The 19041-nt window shown below is 45.0% G+C and overlaps 1 protein-coding gene across 1 annotated transcript in view; it reads left to right on the top strand.

The window, feature by feature from the left end:
- The window catches only part of LOC115462797 (long-chain-fatty-acid--CoA ligase ACSBG2-like), a 257186-nt gene that overhangs the window by 184916 nt on the left and 53229 nt on the right, over nucleotides 1-19041 (top strand). The window contains exons 3-5 of the mRNA XM_030192807.1: nucleotides 3175-3400; nucleotides 9882-10165; nucleotides 17718-17806. Coding sequence (XP_030048667.1) covers nucleotides 3175-3400; nucleotides 9882-10165; nucleotides 17718-17806 — 599 coding nt within the window. The remainder of the gene's footprint in view (nucleotides 1-3174; nucleotides 3401-9881; nucleotides 10166-17717; nucleotides 17807-19041) is intronic.

Here is a 19041-nt window from a genome sequence, read left to right as displayed (position 1 = left end):
GGGGTTAAAGGCCTCCAGTGCACCATTAAAATGTCATCCACAAGTACCCCATGAATAGCTATATCAGATATTACAGCATATAAGAATGGGACTGCTGGAAACCCTGCTTAGTTCCACGTTCCAATGGAAAAAAAAGTCAGTTATGGATCCACAAACAGCATCCGTATGGAGTGCAAAGAGATGCCAGAAATACAGAACTGATGCACAACTGAAAGGTGGAGCCAGCTCATGCTCATTGTCTACTGTTCCTAGCCACCACCTGCAAAATCCCAGGTCCCAGCAGGAGAGGAAGGGGGAAAGCTAGTCCGGACACTCACAACACCTATTTATTCAGGCTAACCAGAGAAACCTAAATGCTGAGCAGGAAGAGCCCTATCCTTAGGGTGGGGCTAGCCCCTAGAGGCAGGCAACACAGGGAGCCTAGGATAAGATCGAACATACAGCCCCTAGAGCAGTGATGGCGAATCTATGGCACGCGTGCCAGAGAGGGCACGCAGAGCCCTCTCTGTTGGCACGCGCGCCGTCGCCTCAGCCAGTTCCAGCCCCCCGCCCTGCCCTCCGAGCACCAGGGCCCACCTCCGAAATTTAAAAGTCATACCTGGTCGGGGTTAAGGCGGAGTCAGCAGCAGCAGCAGTAGTGAAAAGCGTGCTGACTCGGCGCGCCTTCAGCCTCCCCTTCTGTCTCTCAAGCTCTGGTCCCGCCCTCATTTCCTGTTTCCGCAAGAGCTTGAGAGACAGAAGGGGAGGCTGAAGGCGCGCCGAGTCAGCACGCTTTTCAGTGCTGCTGCTGCCGCCGACACTGCCTTAACCCCGACCAGGTATGACTTTTACATTTCGGAGGGGGGCCCTGGTACTCGGACGGAGGGAGGGTGGGCTGCTCAGGAAAAGCTTTTGTCTTTGACGCCTGTGGTTTTCCTTGGGGGAGGGGGAACGAGGGGGAAGGGGGGCAAGGGGGAGGAGGAGGAGGAATGGCACTTTGCGATAAATAATTAGATTTTGGGTTGCTGTTTGGGCACTCGGTTTCTGAAAGGTTCGCCATCACTGCCCTAGAGGCAGGAAGTGTAATTAGATGGTTGCTTCCCTCTTGAGAGTTCCCTAATCTTACAGGCAGTACCTCACTTCCTTAGTGGTAACAGTGGATTTGATGAAAACAGCTCTTGGATCTGATCTACTTGCTGGAGCTTGCAAGACCTGCAGAACTCTTGCTACCTTCCCAGCAAACTTAGATGATGTCACTCCTGGAGTCATCTTTATGACCTCCATTAACTGGGACCTACCTTTAGGGATGGGCTGGCACATCAGTCCATTACATCACTATTTTTTTTGTTACATTTGTACCCTGCGCTTTCTCACTCATGACAGGCGCAATGCGGCTTACATGGGGCAATGGAGGGTTAAGTGACTTGCCCAGAGTCACAAGGAGCTGCCTGTGCCTGAAGTGGGAATCAAACTCAGTTCCTCAGTTCCGTAGGACCAAAGTCCACCACCCTAACCACTAGGCCACTCCTCCACTCACTAGAAGTTTCCTCATTATACTCTTAAAGGCACATTCTTAGAAGAAGCATAAACAGCTCCATGAGGGGCACGAAGGCGCCTACGCCCATCCAACATGCGTGAATTTGAAACTACCACCCAGCTAACGCATGCCTTGGGCGGTAATTTCATTTTTTACGCGTGGCTGAAGATATTTTTTATTTTCTACCATGTGGCGCTAACCGGCTGGTAATCGGCAGTGTACACGAGTTGACGATTACCGCCTGGTTAACGCATAAGACCTTACCACTAAGTCAATGGGTGGCAGTAAAGTCTCAGGCCCAAAATGGACGCTCGCCAATTTTTATTTTGTCGCACGTCCATTTTCAGCCCCCCAAAAAGGCCTTTTTTGCAGGCGCAGTGATAAATGGAGCTGTGCGTGTCCAATACACACGCCTACAACCGCGCAGGCCATTTTTCAGCATGCCTTAGTAAAAGGAGCCCTAAGTATGTTTTACATAAATATCTCTTTATGGATCATTCTTGTCTTTCTTTAAGCCACCAGAAAGAGCCCCAGAGAGAGTAAGGTTGAAAAGTTAAACATGATTAGGGTCCTCTTTTTGGACTTCTTCAGATATGTCCTCCAGGATTTTTAATTTTTAGGGAAATGTCCTCTTTTTCTTTCATGTGCCTATGACCAATGGGATTGCTAAAGAGAGAGAAAGGCATTGCTGATCCCCTCTTTGTTCCCTGCTGGTTGAATCCGTCAAAGGAATTTTGTTTGTGCAGCACAAATTTAAGCATATCTCATGCAAAGACCTTCACATGTATCTGAGAAGCCAGCCAAAGTTGTTGAGGGATATCAGCTCTTCTGATAAGTGCGCTTGGGACTTAGACTGGGTCAAACTCAAATCCTGAAGTTTTTGAAAAGTAGATTGTCTACTGCTGTACTGTAAGTCAGTCACTGTTTGGTGTATGTTCGTTAACTAAAGGTTACGAATAAATATTTCTTTAGCTAAGGTAGCAACCATTTTTATTTTTTCTGTCTTCTTTTTTGTCTCCGCAAATATGGTAACCCTAAACATGATAGACCTCTGTGTTGGTTTGGGTGTTTTTTTACTCCTTCACTATATAGCTGACTAGTAAAACATGCCCGTTTCTTGCATTAATGAAACGGGCGCTAGCACGGTTTCCTTCCGAACCTCCCCCCCCTCCCTACTCACCCCTTTCTGCGTTCTGATGGCACTGGCCGCCATTGTTGCGGACCTCGGCACGCCACCTTCAATCTGCAGCGTCGTTGGTTGTGAAGCCACTGACGCCATTGCTCCGCCCTCGACGTCATCACGTTTGACACGAGGGCGGGGCCCCAACACAGTGTTTTCGGTGGCTTCACCACCACGAAGGCTTCGAACTGGAAGGAAGTGCCCGGAGGACCTGACAGTGACGTCAGTGTCCTCAGAACGTTGAGGGTGAGTTTTATTATATAGGATATGGTTCCTGGGCTAAATCTCCACCTATTCAAATTAATCTTTTAATCTATAAAATTTCCCCTAGTTCAATCCACTTCAGTGACAGATTTTGGTATGTCTCCAGTTCCCTGTGAAACATGGCTCACAAGATGCCTCAACTTTCATAATGGTTACGTGAAGAAGGAAGGACTAACTTTACATCTTGTCAATAGAGTGTTGTTGAATTTCTCAGGCCTCCCATCTGACCACATTACTCTCTACCAAGGACAAAGATGTTCTGGAGCAGAAGAAAAAACAAGGCGGAGCGATGGGAAAGAAATATAAGCAGTGGCTCACTTCAGAGGAGCACAAAGAGATTGATCAGGCCTCCAAGCAAGAGCAGAGGAGGATTATAACTGCACAGATTCCGAGTGGCACGGAACCGGCAGGTCCATCGGATGCTACCTCAACCTTCAGGGGTAAGATAGAGAGTGGGAGGAGGGGAACAGCAAATCTCTGGTCCATTTTTTAGCTGTTGACATTAAAGACTTCCTGATATCCTCCTTAAGATGTCCTCACTTTTTTTGTCCATTGCTTTTGTTGTACGTGAGGGCTTTCCTCCTACTTTTGTTTTTCGCAAGATTTGAAGAATATTTTATTATTTTTTATTACATTTGTACCCCACGCTTTCCTTTCCCACTCATGGCAGGCTCAATGCGGCTTACATGGGGCAATGGAGGGTTAAGTGACTTGCCCAGAGTCACAAGGAGCTGCCTGTGCCTGAAGTGGGAATTGAACTCAGTTCCCCAGGACCAAAGTCCACCACCCTAACCACTAGGCCACTCCTCCACTGTTGCTACTATTTGAGATTCTACATGGAATGTTGCTATTCCACTAGAAGTCGGCCCTTGCAGATCACCAATGTGGCCGCGCAGGCTTCTGCTTCTGTGAGTCTGACGTCCTGCACGTACGTGCAGGACGTCAGACTCACAGAAACAGAAGCCTGCGCAGCCTTCTACATGGAATGTTGCAACATTCCATGTAGAATCTCCAATAGTAGCAACATTCCATGTAGAATCTCCAATAGTAGCAACATTCCATGTAGAATCTCCAATAGTATCTATTTTATTTTTGTTACATTTGTACCCTGCGCTTTCCCACTCATGGCAGGCTCAATGCGGCTTACATGGGGCAATGGAGGGTTAAGTGACTTGCCCAGAGTCACAAGGAGCTGCCTGTGCCTGAAGTGGGAATACATCACTCCTGTTCAAATAGGAGATAATTTTATAATGTTCCCCCACAGTCACTCTGAGAATTTTCTTGCTTGCAAGGTGAAAAGATGAGTGCGTGTTCATTTTGACAATTTTCTCAGGAAAAGTACCCACACAGATTTGTACGCGTACTTTTTGTGAGTAAAAACAGATGTATACTTTTAAAAATTCAACCTAGGAATATGCATCTATAAATTTCTCCTATTTAATTTTATTTTGTAAATTCTGTGTTTATATATCTAAGTTGGTTTATTTGAATTTGTAAGTTACATTTATTCATTTAAAGAGCTTACATACTGTCACGAAATGCCTAGCCACCCGCCTGGGGTTACCCCGTGGTCACTTAGAGGGTTTATCCCTAGCACAGCTCAGGTCCACCTGTATCTGCAGCTTGTGCTCTACACTAGCACCTTCCTTCCACTGACCAGGGCACAACCACCTCTGGGCGAGTCCACCGCTTCCAAATTATCCCCAGTGATTTCTAGGTTACTGAAGCGACACTCCCAGTGGTTCTACATTTCCCAGAAAGCGCTCACAGACCCAACACACAAACCACCAGGATTCTTTATCAGTCCAGACAGTCAGAACAAATAAACAAACAAATGTGTTTATTCTCACACTGGACCAATGAACAAAAAAATGTGCAATTAGCAAACAATAACAGGTAACTGAAATATGGATCTATTATAATACTAATTAAACATCTATATACTGTCTAAACAGTACCTGGGAAGGTCAGGACCTCAGCAAAGAGATCTGTCTGTCTTTCCTCCCAGGCTGAAACTGAAGCAACAGAGCCAGCCACTGCTGGGTAATTTCAAAACTCCAGACCAATCAGAGTCCAGAACAACATCACTATAGGCACTACCTATTATCAGTGGGCGAATTAAAAGAAAGAGAAGTCAGTCCTCTGTAACAGTTTTAAGCATAAACATGCACCTTCTGCTGGCCAAATAGGAGAAATACACTTCAGAACATAATCGATGCAGGAAAATATCCAATATATTTTACAGGCTTAAAACACACTGTTTCTTCACACATACATAAATGAAACACAATGTGGACCAAATGGAAGAAGCCAGTGAAGGAATTGGACCATGAAGTAAAAAGGAAAGGGGGGGGGGGGGAATAACCCATAGCAAATAAGAATATTTATTTATTTGTTACATTTGTATCCCACATTTTCCCACTTATTTGCAGGCTCAATGTGGCTTACATAGAGGCATATTTTCAAAGCACTTTGGGAGGCTAAGTTCCATAGGTTTCTATGGAACTTTGGGAGGCTAAGTGCTTTGAAAATGAGCCTGTATCTAGTATCGTAAAAGCGATCGCCGGTTCCGATATGATCAAATACAGAGTGGTGTTGTGGAAGAGTAAAAGTTCCTGTGTAACAGACCCATAACACTTACAGAGTATGGTTATGAAATAATAATTTCATGATAACAAGTACAGTGCTTAATGTTTGAAGATTAGGTAAGGGAAGATCAACAGAATCATTTCATGATGTTTGAAGGTTAGGTAAGGGAAGATAGACGGAAGGTGTTAGGTAGGATAGAGGTGAACTGTGATAACTGTGTGGATTGTTGAGGTAGTTTTGTAGGCTTTTTGGAAGAGATGTGTCTTCAGAGATTTGTGGAAGTTAGTTATTTCATCAGTAGCTTTCAGGTCTGTAGGTAGAGCGTTCCACAGCTGCGTGCTCAAGTAGGAGAAGGTGGTGGCGTGTATCAGCTTGTATTTTAGTCCTTTACAGCTGGGGAAGTGCAGATTGAGAAATTTGCGGGATGATCTTACAGCGTTTCTGGGAGGCAAGTCCACAAGGTTTAGCATGTAGATTGGGGTGTCTGCGTGAATGATTTTGTGTACAATCGTGCAAATGTTGAACGCAATGCGTTCTTTGAGTGGGAGCCAATGAAGTTTCTCTCTTAAGGGTTTTGCACTTTCACATTTAGTTTTTCCAAATATGAGTCTAGCGGCGGTATTCTGGGCTGTTTGGAGTTTTTTGATAGTTTGTTCTTTGCAGCCGGCGTATAGTGCATTACAGTAGTCCAGGTGACTTATTACCATTAACTGTACCAGGGTGCGGATGATATATCTCGGGAAGAAAGGTTTTACTCTTTTGAGTTTCCACAAGGAGTAGAACATCTTCTTCGTTGTATTCTTCACATGAGTATCGAGTGTGAGGTTTCGGTCGATTGTCACTCCAAGAATTTTTAGGCTTTGTGTGACGGGAAGAGAACAGTATGGTGTGGTTGTTTTGGAGTAGTTGTTTTTGTTGTGTTGTGAGGTTAGTACAAGACATTGTGTTTTCTCTGCGTTGAGTTTCAGTTTGAACGCATCCGCCCAGGAGTGCATGATTTGGAGGCTTTGGTTGATCTCGTTGGTGATTTCATTTAAATCATGTTTGAATGGGATGTAGATCGTGATATCGTCTGCATACATATACTACTAATACTACAAATAATAAGAAATTAATTCTTTGGTTTGGTCTTTGAATGTTGGGGGTATACCCATGCCTGGAAAACTCTTTCAATGGGATGAGTCAGAGAAATTGAAACAAACCATTGTGAAATTAGATGTATTAGCAGCAAATCACCAGGTCCTGATAGTATTCATCTGAAGATCTGATGCTAGTAATTTGTAACCTATCATTAAAATCTTTCTCTTTATCAGAAAGTAGCAAATATCATTAAAAAAAAAGGACTCTAGAAAATTACAGACCAATGAATTTGATGCAGGTGTTGGGCAAAATAGTAGAAGCTATCGTAAGCTAGGGTTATGGAGTAGCAGGGCTGGTGTTTTGGAATTGCTGCAAGAACAACCTGGGATTATCTCACTCAAAGGGATGGATATGAGGCTAGAGGAGCTGTAAATACGTAAATACCATATACAGAAGCCTGATTAAGAGAATGGGACTTTAACCTATAGAAACCTCATGAACCAATATTGACTCTGTATGGAGTAGAAAGGTCTGTATGTTTCAGCATCAAGTAAAGTTGCTGTTCTTTCATAAAACCCCTTGAGTTGTTTATTGGTGTGAGTGGAGTACATCTGCTCAAGAGACCTTGGAGAATAAAAGAACAAAGAATGAAGTGGCTTAAAACCCTATGGTCTACCCTGGACTGCACCCAGCTCAAGAGGAAATTTTTAAAAACTCTTTGTGGCCTGGGTCAAGGTTGCCTGACCCTGAGAGCTAGTCAGTGTTGAGGACGCTGGTGTGGGAGTGAGACCCGGGTTACATCTGCAATAAGACACAGGCAGGCACAAACAGCAAAGGTGATCCAGGGAATGAGGAACAGGCAAGAGTTCATCAAAATGGATTTCATTGAAGAGGAACCCAACTTGGTGAAGTTTCAGCTTTGCCTTCATCAGTGGTCAACAGATTCCTTCAAATAAATCAAGAATGGACAACGATCAGCACTATGCACGGGAAATATTCCGCAACCTGGTACAATCAATGGTGTTAAGCCACTTGGATTACTGTAATGCCATTTACACCGGATGCAAAGAACAAATCATTAAGAAACTCCAAACTGCCCAAAACACTGCAGCCAGACTCATATTTGGAAAAGCAAAATGTGAAAGCGCCAAACCCCTAAGAGAAAAACTACACTGGCTCCCACTAAAAGAACGAATTACATTCAAAATCTGTACTCTGGTTCATAAAATTATTTATGGCGAGGCCCCGGTATATATGTCGGACCTCATAGACTTACCAAGCAGGAACTAAAAAAGATCATCACGCACATTCTTGAACCTCCATTACCCTAGTTGCAAAGGTCTTAAATATAAATCAATATATGCATGAAGCTTCTCCTACATCAGCACGCAACTTTGGAATGCACTACCAAATGCCATAAAAACAACGCACGACCTGACAGCCTTTCGGAAATTACTAAAGACCAACCTGTTCAAAAAGACATACCATAATGATCTTTCATAAATGACCTGACATCAAAACTCTACCAGAACCAGACAAAATCGAACTCTCTATACCTGTTTGCTTCAATCAATTTGTCACTAATGAACGTTAATGCATTACCCCCTTATTTCTCACGCCTGATATGTACTATTTATCTAATTTACTTTATAATTTATTCTGACATTTATGAACTTTAAATGTAATACAACTTTGTATTTCTCTTTCCAGAAATGGCGATCGCCATTACGGCATAATGTAAGCCACATTGAGCCTGCGAAAAGGTGGGAAAATGTGGGATACAAATGCAACAAATAAATAAATTCTATAAAGGGCTTGTTTATAGAATTACACTTAGTGCCGATTCCTGCTCCTGAACTTTGGTTGTCAGACTTATGCCTGCTGAAACCTGTTGTAAATGCTGGCACCCGTGTTGGGCGCATTGACCCATTATTCAGTAACAAAGCATGCAACTTTTTGGAATGCCTCTGACATGCCCTTGCCACTCTCATATCCACGTCCCCTTTTAGGTTTTGCAGTATGCGATTTGGATGCCTGGCGTTACAGAATAGTGCTCAGGCAGATGCGCATGCAAATTCCAATTGAGGCCAATTAACGTCAATAATTGGTTAGCATCCAGTGATTGCTCGTTAATGGCTCATTAGCCAGTGAAGTTGCAATTACATCTCAGGAGCGGAACCAAATTTGGGCACCATATATAGAATCCAGGGGTAAGTGCTCCTATGTTAACAGCATGTTGAGCAGTACGTTAATGGCACGTTAATGGAAACTCAAACGCGTGAAACCATTCTTCCCGAGGGAAACATTTCGCAACCTGATACAATCAATGGTACTAAGCCAAGCTGACTACTGCAATAGAATCTATGTGGGATGCAAAGAGCAACTCATTAAAAAAAACTTCAGACCGCTCAAAACACAGCAGCCAGACTTATATTCGGAAAAACGCGATTCGAAAGCGCCAAACCCCTCCGAGAAAAACTGCAGTGGCTCCCAATCAAAGAACGTATTGCTTTCAAAATTTGCACCCTGGTCCATAAAATTATCTATGGCGAAGCACCGGGATACATGACCGACCTCATACACCTACCAACCAGAAACACAGTCGGATCAACACAAACATACTTAAATCTCCACTACCCAAGCTGTAAAGGACTCAAATACAAGTCAACTTATGCATCCAGCTTCTCCTACATAAGCACACAATTATGGAATGCATTACCAAAAGCTGTGAAAACAACGTACAACCACCTTAACTTCCGGATTACTAAAGACCTTCCTTTTCGGAAAGGCTTACCCTACCGACCCAACTTAAGTGCCTGCACCCTGCAACACAACAAAACCAAAGCTCGTAATGAACACTATATAACTCTTTTTCTCTACGATTCCCAATGCGATTGTAACATATGAACCGTATCCGACTATAACATCACTTTGTCTTTGTTCTCTACCGGAGTTGGCGATCGCCTTTACGGTATTATGTAAGCCATATTGAGCCTGCAAATAGGTGGGAAAATGTGGGGTACAAAAGTAACAAATAAATAAACATTAACACATGGCCTAATTGTGAAAATACTGGGAATGCACCTTCTAAATGCAATGTCAGTTTTGGGCTTCTTATGCATTAAAATCCTGCGTTATAACACATTAAACCCCAAACTTTAAGTACTTTAGTAAAAGGGTCCCTAATAAGACTTGAGGAGAATGATACTCACACTCTCTCTCTCTCTCCCCCCCCCCCCCCCTCCTTCCTAGGTGGTTTGTCCTCCATTACTCAAGGGGACCTTTCCATAGCATCAAAGCTGGCACCTGCAGACAGTCTGTGGACCACAGAGAAGGACGGTGCAGTGAGATTTCGCATGGAACAGACGGGACCTGGGTCACAACCTCCCATCACCGTACACCAGCTGTTCCAGCAGACCCTGCAGCGTTACAGCAACAAGCCTGCACTGGCGGTAAAGAGAGACGGACAATGGAAAACCATCACATTCCTCCAGTATTACCAGAACTGCCGGGCAGCCGCCAAAGGATTCCTAAAGGTGAATCCCCGTTTTTCCTGTTTATAACTGGGAAGGTGAGTCCATTTCCTGCTCGTATCTGAAGGGGAGAGGTAGAAAGTTACCTGAGGGTGTCCATCATCTTATTCTTCCCTTTTTCAGCCAGTGTTACCCTGAAAAGGGAGGTGATTTTAAGGTACAGGGAGAAGGGAGATGCAGCATGACATACACCCTGTGTTCAAAATCCCTGGCTGTACCACCATTATTTAAAGAAAGGCCTAACACAACAGGAAAAGTCATCAGAGGTGGGCAGGGAAGAGGGAAGCAGCAGGGGAAAGGCTAAAGCGGCTAGGGCTCTTCAGCTTGGAGAAAAGGCGGCTGAGGGGAGATATGATAGAGGTCTATAAAATAATGAGTGGAGTTGAACGGGTAGATGTGAAGCGTCTGTTCACGCTTTCCAAAATTACTAGGACTAGGGGGCATGAGATGAAGCTACAATGTAGTAAATTTAAAACGAAGTGGAGAAAAGTTTTCTTCACTCAACGTGCAATTAAACTCTGGAATTCGTTGCCAGAAAATGTGGTAAAGGCGGTTAGCTTAGCGGAGTTTAAAAAAGGTTTGGCCGGCTTCCTAAAGAAAAAGTCCATAGACCATTATTAAATGGAGTTGGGGAAAATCCACTATTTCTGGGATAAGCAGTATAAAATGTTTTGTACATTTTTGGGATCTTGCTGGGTATTTGTGACCTGGATTGGCCACTGTTGGAAATAGGATGCTAGGCTCGATGGACCTTTGGTCTTTTCCAGTATGGCAATACTTATGTACTTATGTAATGATTGGAGTGGAGTTGCTGGTACCTGTAGACACGCTTCCCGTCATTTGCAATTGAAACAGGGTGCTTCATATTGTCCTCAGAATCAGCTTTCCATTCCATTCAGAAGAGTAGCCAGGTTGACAGCACTGGCACATGCTTTAAATGCGACAGATCACGTGAAAAATAGCTGCCATCGGAAGTCCATTTGGGGGAGCGGCCGCTCCCCTGGCAACCCACCTATCTACACCTCTGCTAAGAATCAGTTACGTGGTAATCTCCGCACTGAATCCCCCTGGCCTGGGTTCAGCAACGGTGAGGACCCTGCTCTGTCCCCTCTTGGTTTAAGATCTGAGCCACTACTGCAGGGGTCCCAGTCAAAAGAACCGTCTAAGCCCAATGTTATTCACTGAATTTGTTCTCTGACACATCCTAAACAGGATTCCCCCTCGGTACCATGGGTCATCTGGCAAAAGTGGGCTACCAAAGACCCAGAACTCCCTACACCCAAAACTTTTATCACCTCTCCTGCCCAAACTCCTTGGGCTGACCCTTTCATGATTTTACCAAGGGGCTGTCAATAACAACTCCTAACATCAGTGACCGCTCTGAAAATCTTAGGCATTTTGGGGGGGAGGGGGAGTCGCATATGCATTAGGCCTGCCCACACACTAGCACTGCTCTTCACATCCCCTCTGCAATCTGGCGTCTCTCTCTTTTCTATTCTTCTACCTCCCCCCCCCCCCCCCCCCTCACACACACATTTCTCCTTTCACTCCCTTTCCTCTCTGTCCATGGTCCAGTATCATTCCCTTCATTGTCAACTCTCTGCTACAGTCAGCTATCCCCCTCTCAACCTCCCCAATTTACCTTAAAACATGTCTTTCCCTCTAGAGAGATGGTAGGGAAGAGAGCAGAAGTGATCTTGAACCTGGCAGAAGAAACATAGAAACATGATGGCCGATAAAGGTCAAATGGCCCATCCAGTCAGCCCCTCCTCAGTAACCACAAACTCCTCCTTTTCCTAAGGGATCCCACATGCCTGTCCCACGCTTTCTTAAATTCTGACACAGTCCTCGTCTGCACAACCTCCACCGGTAGGCCATTCCACTCATCTGCCACCCTTTCCCCCTTCACATTCTGCCCAACAGCTTCCCCCATCTCGCTCTCTCTCTCTGCCTCTCACCTCTTTATAGGTACTCTGCTCTGTCTGCCCCTGCTGTTTCTACCCTGTTTCTTCCCATCTTGCCCCCAAACTCCCCTCTCAACCCCCTACTCCCTCACCTTCACCCACAGCCCCCTCTTCTGCACCTAGAAACATAGAAGCATGACGGCAGATAAGGGCTGAATGGCCCATCCAGTCTGCCCCTCCTCAATAACCACTAACTCCTCCTTTTCCTAAGGGATCCCACCCACATGCCTGTCCCACGCTTCCTTAAATTCTGACATAGTCTTTGTCTCTGTTACCTCCACCGGGAGGCCATTCCGTGCATCCACCACCCTTTCCATGAAGGAGTATTTTCATAGATTCCTCCTAAGCGTATTTCCTCTCAACTTCTTCCTATGCCCTCTCATTTCAGGGTTTTTCTTCATTTGAAAAAGGTTCACCTCCTGTACATTGATGCCACTGAGGTTTTTAAACGTCTCTATCATATCCCCTGTCTCTCTCTCTCTCTCTCCTCTCTTCCAGCGTATACAGCTTATAAACCTGTCCCCATATGTTTTATGACAGAGACTGCTTACCAATTTTGTAACCGCCCTCTAGACAGACTCCATCCTGTGTATATCTTTCCGTAGGTGCGGTCTCTAAATGGGGCCTCACCAGATACAAGGGCACTATTACCTCTATTTTTCCTGCTGCTCATCCCTCTCCTTATGCAGTCAAGCATCCTTCTGGCTTTGACCGTTGTCTTTTCCACCTATTTGGCTATCTTAAGGTCATCAGACACAATCACCCCCCCCCCCCCCCCCCCCCCGAGTCCCACTCTTCTTTTGTACACAGAAGCACTTCACCCCCTATACTGTACCGTTCCCTTGGATTCTTGTAACCCAAGTGCATGACCCTGCATTTCTTAGTTGCAAATTAGTGTATCATTCTTCAAGCTTCCCTAGATCCTACCTCATGCTATCCACACCCTACGGGGTGTCTATCCTATTACAGAGTTTGGTATCATCTGCAAAGAGACAAACCTTACCAGACAGTCCTTCTGCAATATCACTCATGAAGATGTTAAATAGAGCCGGCCCTGCAGTACACTGCTGATAACATCCTTTTCCTTGGAGCAAGCTCCATTTACCACTACCCTCTGTCTCCTTCCATTTAACCAATTTTTAACCCAGTCAGTCACTTTAGGTTCCATACCAAGGGCATTTAGTTTATTAACCAGTTACCTGTGCGGAACCGTGTCGAAGGCTTTGCTAAAATCCATCAAGCGCCCCTCCCACATCCAATTGTTTGGTCACCCAGTCAAAGAATCCAATCAGATTTGTCTGACACAACCTCCCTCTAGTGAAGCCATGCTGCCTCAGGTTCTGCAGTCCATGCGATTTGAGAAACTTCACAATCCTCCGCTTTGGAAGCCTTTCCATTAGTTTACTCACCACTGAGGTCAGACTGAGAGGTCTGTAGTTCCCAACCTCCTCCTTACTACCATACTTGTGCAGAGGGACCACATCTACCCTTCTCACAACATTCTGCACAAACCAATAAGCCATACCTCCACTCCTTGAGAGAGATGTAGGACCATGGGAGGGCAAGGATGGTTGGAGGAAGAGAGATGCTGGACCATGGGGGTGCGGAGAGAAATAGAGATGCTGCATCAAGGGTAGGGAAGAGAGGGAAATGTCAGGCTACAAGGAGTAGAGAGAAAGAGAGGAGATGCTGGGAATGGTAGAACTTCATGGGAGAGGCCACTGGGGTTTGTCAAAGAGATGAGTGAGAGAGGAATAGTGAACACAGAGAGTAGAAATGTGCTAATGGGAGTATATAAAAGATGGAAGTAGGGAACTGGGTAAGGAGTGAAACAGGATTGGGAGAAGTAGGGGGTGAGAGAAGGATATGGAAAGTTGGTAGGTGAAAGGAGATAGAGGATCACTACTGATCATTTCTAGACATTATATGCAGGTACTTTCTCTGTCCCAACGGGCTCATAATCTAAGTTTTTATATTTGGGGCAATGGAGGGTTAAGTGTCTTGCCCAGGGTCACAAGGAGCTGCAGTGGGAATCCAACCCAGTTCCCCAGGTTCTCAGGCTGCTGCACCAACCATTAGGTTACTCCTCCACTGGAGAGTGAGAAAGAGGGTGAAATTTGAGTGGACAGAGAGGCAGAAAGTGAATCTAAAAGGCAAAGATCGATATGTCAGAGACAGATATAGTGAGGGAAATGGAACAAGACAGGAGAAGAGAAATAACCAATGGACAACAGCCACTGGAAAGAGTGTTAGCAGAGGCCAAACAGGAAAAGAGAAAGTAGAACCAACATGACAGAAAAATAAATGTGTAGACAATAACGATAAAAACATGTAGTAACTGGAATATGTTGGCTTTAGGAAATACATTTCTGTTTTTATTTCTCCACTGTTGTAGTACAGGCCATGTTTAACTCCTTGGGGTTCCCAGTTCAATTCTTGTCTTCATATTTCTAATTTGTGATCCCTTGTTCTGTATTTTTGACGAGGGTCTGTCTCTATTTTGCATGTGACTGAGGTGTGGTATGTTGTTTGCATGTAGTTTCTGTGCAGAGCTATGTAGCAGTTCCATTTGTTCAGTTTTACCTGTAGTAGGTGTATTGGTATTCTAGGCCTCGGTGTAATATTTGTAGTTCTGCTTATTCATAGGTGGGGTTCATTCTGTTTGAATCATAGGAATTGATTCCACTGTTGATGGTAGGTTTGACTTGTAAACACACTTCACCCAAGATATAAATTTAGTACTCAATAGAGGCTTTACCCTAGACATTTATTTATTTATTTATTTATTAGGATTTATTTAAAGCCTTTTTGAAGGAATTCACTCAAGGCAGTGTACAGTAAGACTAGATTAAACATAAGCAATAGGCAATTACAGCATTAAAAATATTCAAATAACAATACCAAGGGATCTGGGTGTCGTCGTCTATAATACACTGAAACCTTCTGCTCAGTGTGCTGCTGCGGCTCGGAAAGTGAATAGAATGTTGGGTATTATTAGGAAAGGTATGGAAAACAGGTGTGAGGATGTTATAATGCCGTTGTATCGCTCCATGGTGCGACCGCACCTTGAGTATTGTGTTCAATTCTGGTCGCCGCATCACAAGAAGGATATAGTGGAATTGGAAAAGGTGCAGCGAAGGGCGACTAAAATGATAGCGGGGATGGGACGACTTCCCTATGAAGAAAGACTAAGGAGGCTAGGGCTATTCAGCTTGGAGAAGAGACGGCTGAGGGGAGAAATGATAGAGGTATATAAAATAATGAGTGGAGTGGAACAGGTGGATGTGAAGCGTCTGTTCACGCTTTCCAAAAATACTAGGACTAGGGGGCATGCGATGAAACTACAGTGTAGTAAATTTAAAACAAATCGGAGAAAATGTTTCTTCACCCAACATGTAATTAAACTCTGGAATTCGTTGCCGGAGAACGTGGTGAAGGCGGTTAGCTTGGCAGAGTTTAAAAAGGGGTTAGACGGTTTCCTAAAGGACAAGTCCATAAACCACTACTAAATGGACTTGGGAAAAATCCACAATTCCAGGAATAACATGTATAGAATGTTTGTACGTTTGGGAAGCTCGCCAGGTGCCCTTGGCCTGGATTGGCCGCTGTCGTGGACAGGATGCTGGGCTCGATGGACCCTTGGTCTTTTCCCAGTGTGGCATTACTTATGTACTTGGTTTACACCTCCGGCCTGTACTAAATAGGTATGGTCCTGAATGGAGGAGTATTTAATGGTATAGACCTCCTGTCTGCACTAAATTGGTACGGTCCTGAAAGCGGGAGTATTATAAGTACATAAGTACATAACTAATGCCACACTGGGAAGACACCAAGGGTCCATCGAGCCCAGCATCCTGTCTACCACAGCAGCCAATCCAGGCCAAGGGCACCTGGCAAGCTTCCCAAACGTACAAACATTCTATACATGTTATTCCTGGAATTGTGGATTTTTCCCAAGTCCATTTAGTAGCGGTTTATGGACTTGTCCTTTAGGAAACCGTCTACTACTACTACTTAACATTTCTAGAGCGCTACTAGGGTTACGCAGCTCAAGGAGCTTACAATCTAAAGGACGAAATGTCAAGTTGGAGCAGTCTAGATTTCCTGAGTAGAGTTGTAGTGGTTAGGTGCCGAAGGCGACATTGAAGAGGTGGGCTTTGAGCAATGATTTGAAGATGGGCAGGGAGGGGGCCTGGCGTATGGGCTCAGGGAGTTTATTCCAAGCATGGGGTGAGGTGAGGCAGAAAGGGCGGAGCCTGGAGTTGGCGGTGGTGGAGAAGGGTACTGAAAGGAGGGATTTGTCTTGAGAGTGGAGGTTACGGGTAGGGACGTAAGGGGAGATGAGGGTAGAGAGGTAAGGAGGGGCTGCAGATTGAGTGCATTTGTAGGTTAGTAGGAGAAGCTTGAACTGTATGCGGTATCTGATTGGAAGCCAGTGAAGTGACTTGAGTCCAGTGGTGTGCTGGAGCAGGCTCTCACAGGCTCGCAAGAGTCGGTTGTTAAGTTTTTGAGAATTTTGGGAGCCAGTTGTTAAAGTAGGGCCCTCCATGGCTACTTTAACAACTGGCTCCCAAAATGTGGGCTTGGGCCCCCTGCTGAATTATCTTTTACTTTGCTGGTGGGGATGCTGAGCCCTGCCAAGTAAATAAACTACTGCTGCTCCCCGCTCCTTGTTTCCAGCCCTGGGCAGCAGGCCGGGACCTCTCGAGCATGTGAGAGAAGTTCCAGCATGCTGCTCAGAGCAAGACGTTGGGAGTGGTGGCAGTCCATTTATTGGCTGCCAGCAAAGGCATGCCTAGCGTGCCTGCACGAAGGGAGGGAGAAGAGAGAGGCAAGTGTTGCTTCCCCCACTGGCCACCCGGCCACCCCTGGCCCTTCCAACTGCAGAGCTGGCTACGTCCAGAGAAAGAGCCTGTTGTTAAAAATTTACCAGCACACCCCTGCTTGAGTCCCTTTTTAAACTCTGCCAAGCTAACCTCCTTCACCACGTTCTCCGGCAACGAATTCCAGAGTTTAATTATGTGTTGGGTGAAGAAAACTTTTCTCCAATTTGTTTTAAATTTACTACACTGTAGTTTCATCGCATGCCCCCTAGTCCTAGTATTTTTGGAAAGCGTGAATAGACGCTTCACATCCACCTGTTCAACTCCACTCATTATTTTATATATCTCTATCATATCTCCCCTCAGCCGTCTCTTCTCCAAGCTGAAAAGCCCTAGCCTCCTTAGTCTACCTTCTTCTGAAAGAGACCTTGTCCCAGTAGAGGGGTAGGATTGAGGGGTAGGGTCTTTCCCCTCAGTTTATATGTACACCAGGCCATGTGGGGATAATTTGGATCATCTATTCCCAACTGAGACCCACGGCACCATGAAGTGGGAGTCTCCTTTGTCCCCCTGGGGTGTTACAAGAAGGTGGTATCTTTACATTGAATTAACAATACATTTCTTCATCAGCTTTCAGGAACTGACATTCTCTGAAGTCACATATCATCCAATAAAAAAATCATCTTATATTATTTATCTTGTCTGTTATTTCTTACTTCTGGTTGAAAGGATGTTCTGTCATGCTTCCGTCTCTTTTACCTCCCGTAGCTCGGCCTGGAGCGTTTCAATGGTGTTGCGATCCTTGGCTTCAACTGCCCAGAATGGTTCTTTGCGGATATTGGTGCCATTATGGCAGGGTAAGACTGTTTCTCTGTCTCCTTTTCTACACAGGCAGAACATAAGAACATGGAACATATGAACATCCATACTGGGTCAGACCAATGGTCCATCTAGCCCAGTATCCTGCTTCTAGCAGTGGCCAACCCAGATCATAAGAGCCTCACAGAAACCCAAAGAGTAGCAACATTCCATGTAGAACCCCCCAAAAACAAGATTCCGGAATCCCAAAGAGTAACAAGATTCCATGCTACCAATCTCAGGACAAGCAGTGGCTTCCCCATGTCTGTCTCAATACAGACTATGGACTTTTCCTCCAGGAACTTCTCCAAACCTTTTTTAAACCGAAATACACTAACCGCAGTTACCACATCCTCTGGCAGTTAGTGCAATGAGCCAGGATCACATGTTTCTGCCAGGTTGGGTGGGCATAAATTTTGGGTGCACTCTGTTGCAGATCCTGGTGTCATCAGCCAAAAGGCCATCTTTTCCTCCTAACGCTTCCACAATATCACTCAAAGAGACATTAAACAGAACCGCTTTGATTTTTACTTGAAAGGCGATATATCAGACTTTAATAAATATAAACTGACCACAGAATGGATCCCTCAGGCATTCACCACTCTTCCCTCAGTGTGACCTCCATTTTTGACTACTCTCTGTCTATCGCTTAACCAGTTTCTAATCCAGTCCACCAACTGAGATCCGTCCCAAGGATATTAATAATCAACTTGTGCGGAGGAGTATCAAGAGCTTTGTCTAAATCTAAGAAACCATATCTAGTGTATGCCCTTGATCTAATTCTCTGGTCATTCAATCAAAGAAATTATGATCTACCATATTGCCTCAAACCAGTAGACAAGCAGTTGTCAACCAGTTTGTCACGATACACTAGTGTGTCGTGAGGATCTATGAGGTGTATTGTGGTGCCCGTGTGAACAGGGTAGCAGCTCCATGGAGAGACTTGCAGGAATCTGGTGACTTTGCACACCAGAAATGACAACCTGGTAAGTGTGGATTGTTACTGAGAACCTGGGGAAGGAGTGTGGCTGCATTTCCTGCTGCCACTCAGCTGCTGCATGTACAGTAAGAGGGTCAGAAGCTGCATTTTGGGGAAGGGGAGGAGAGAGGACAGGGGAATGCTGGACCATAAGGTTGGAGGGGAAGAGAGACGGGATAGGATGTTGCTAGACAGTAAGAGTGGAGGGAAAAGGGATAAGGAAGTGCTGGACCATAGAGGTGGAGGGGAAGAGAG

This window comes from Microcaecilia unicolor, chromosome 2 (assembly GCF_901765095.1).
Source record: "Microcaecilia unicolor chromosome 2, aMicUni1.1, whole genome shotgun sequence".
NCBI classification, from domain to species: domain Eukaryota; kingdom Metazoa; phylum Chordata; class Amphibia; order Gymnophiona; family Siphonopidae; genus Microcaecilia; species Microcaecilia unicolor.
The sequence above is the reverse complement of the archived record's forward strand: the minus strand, read 5'-3'. Positions and strand labels throughout refer to the sequence as shown.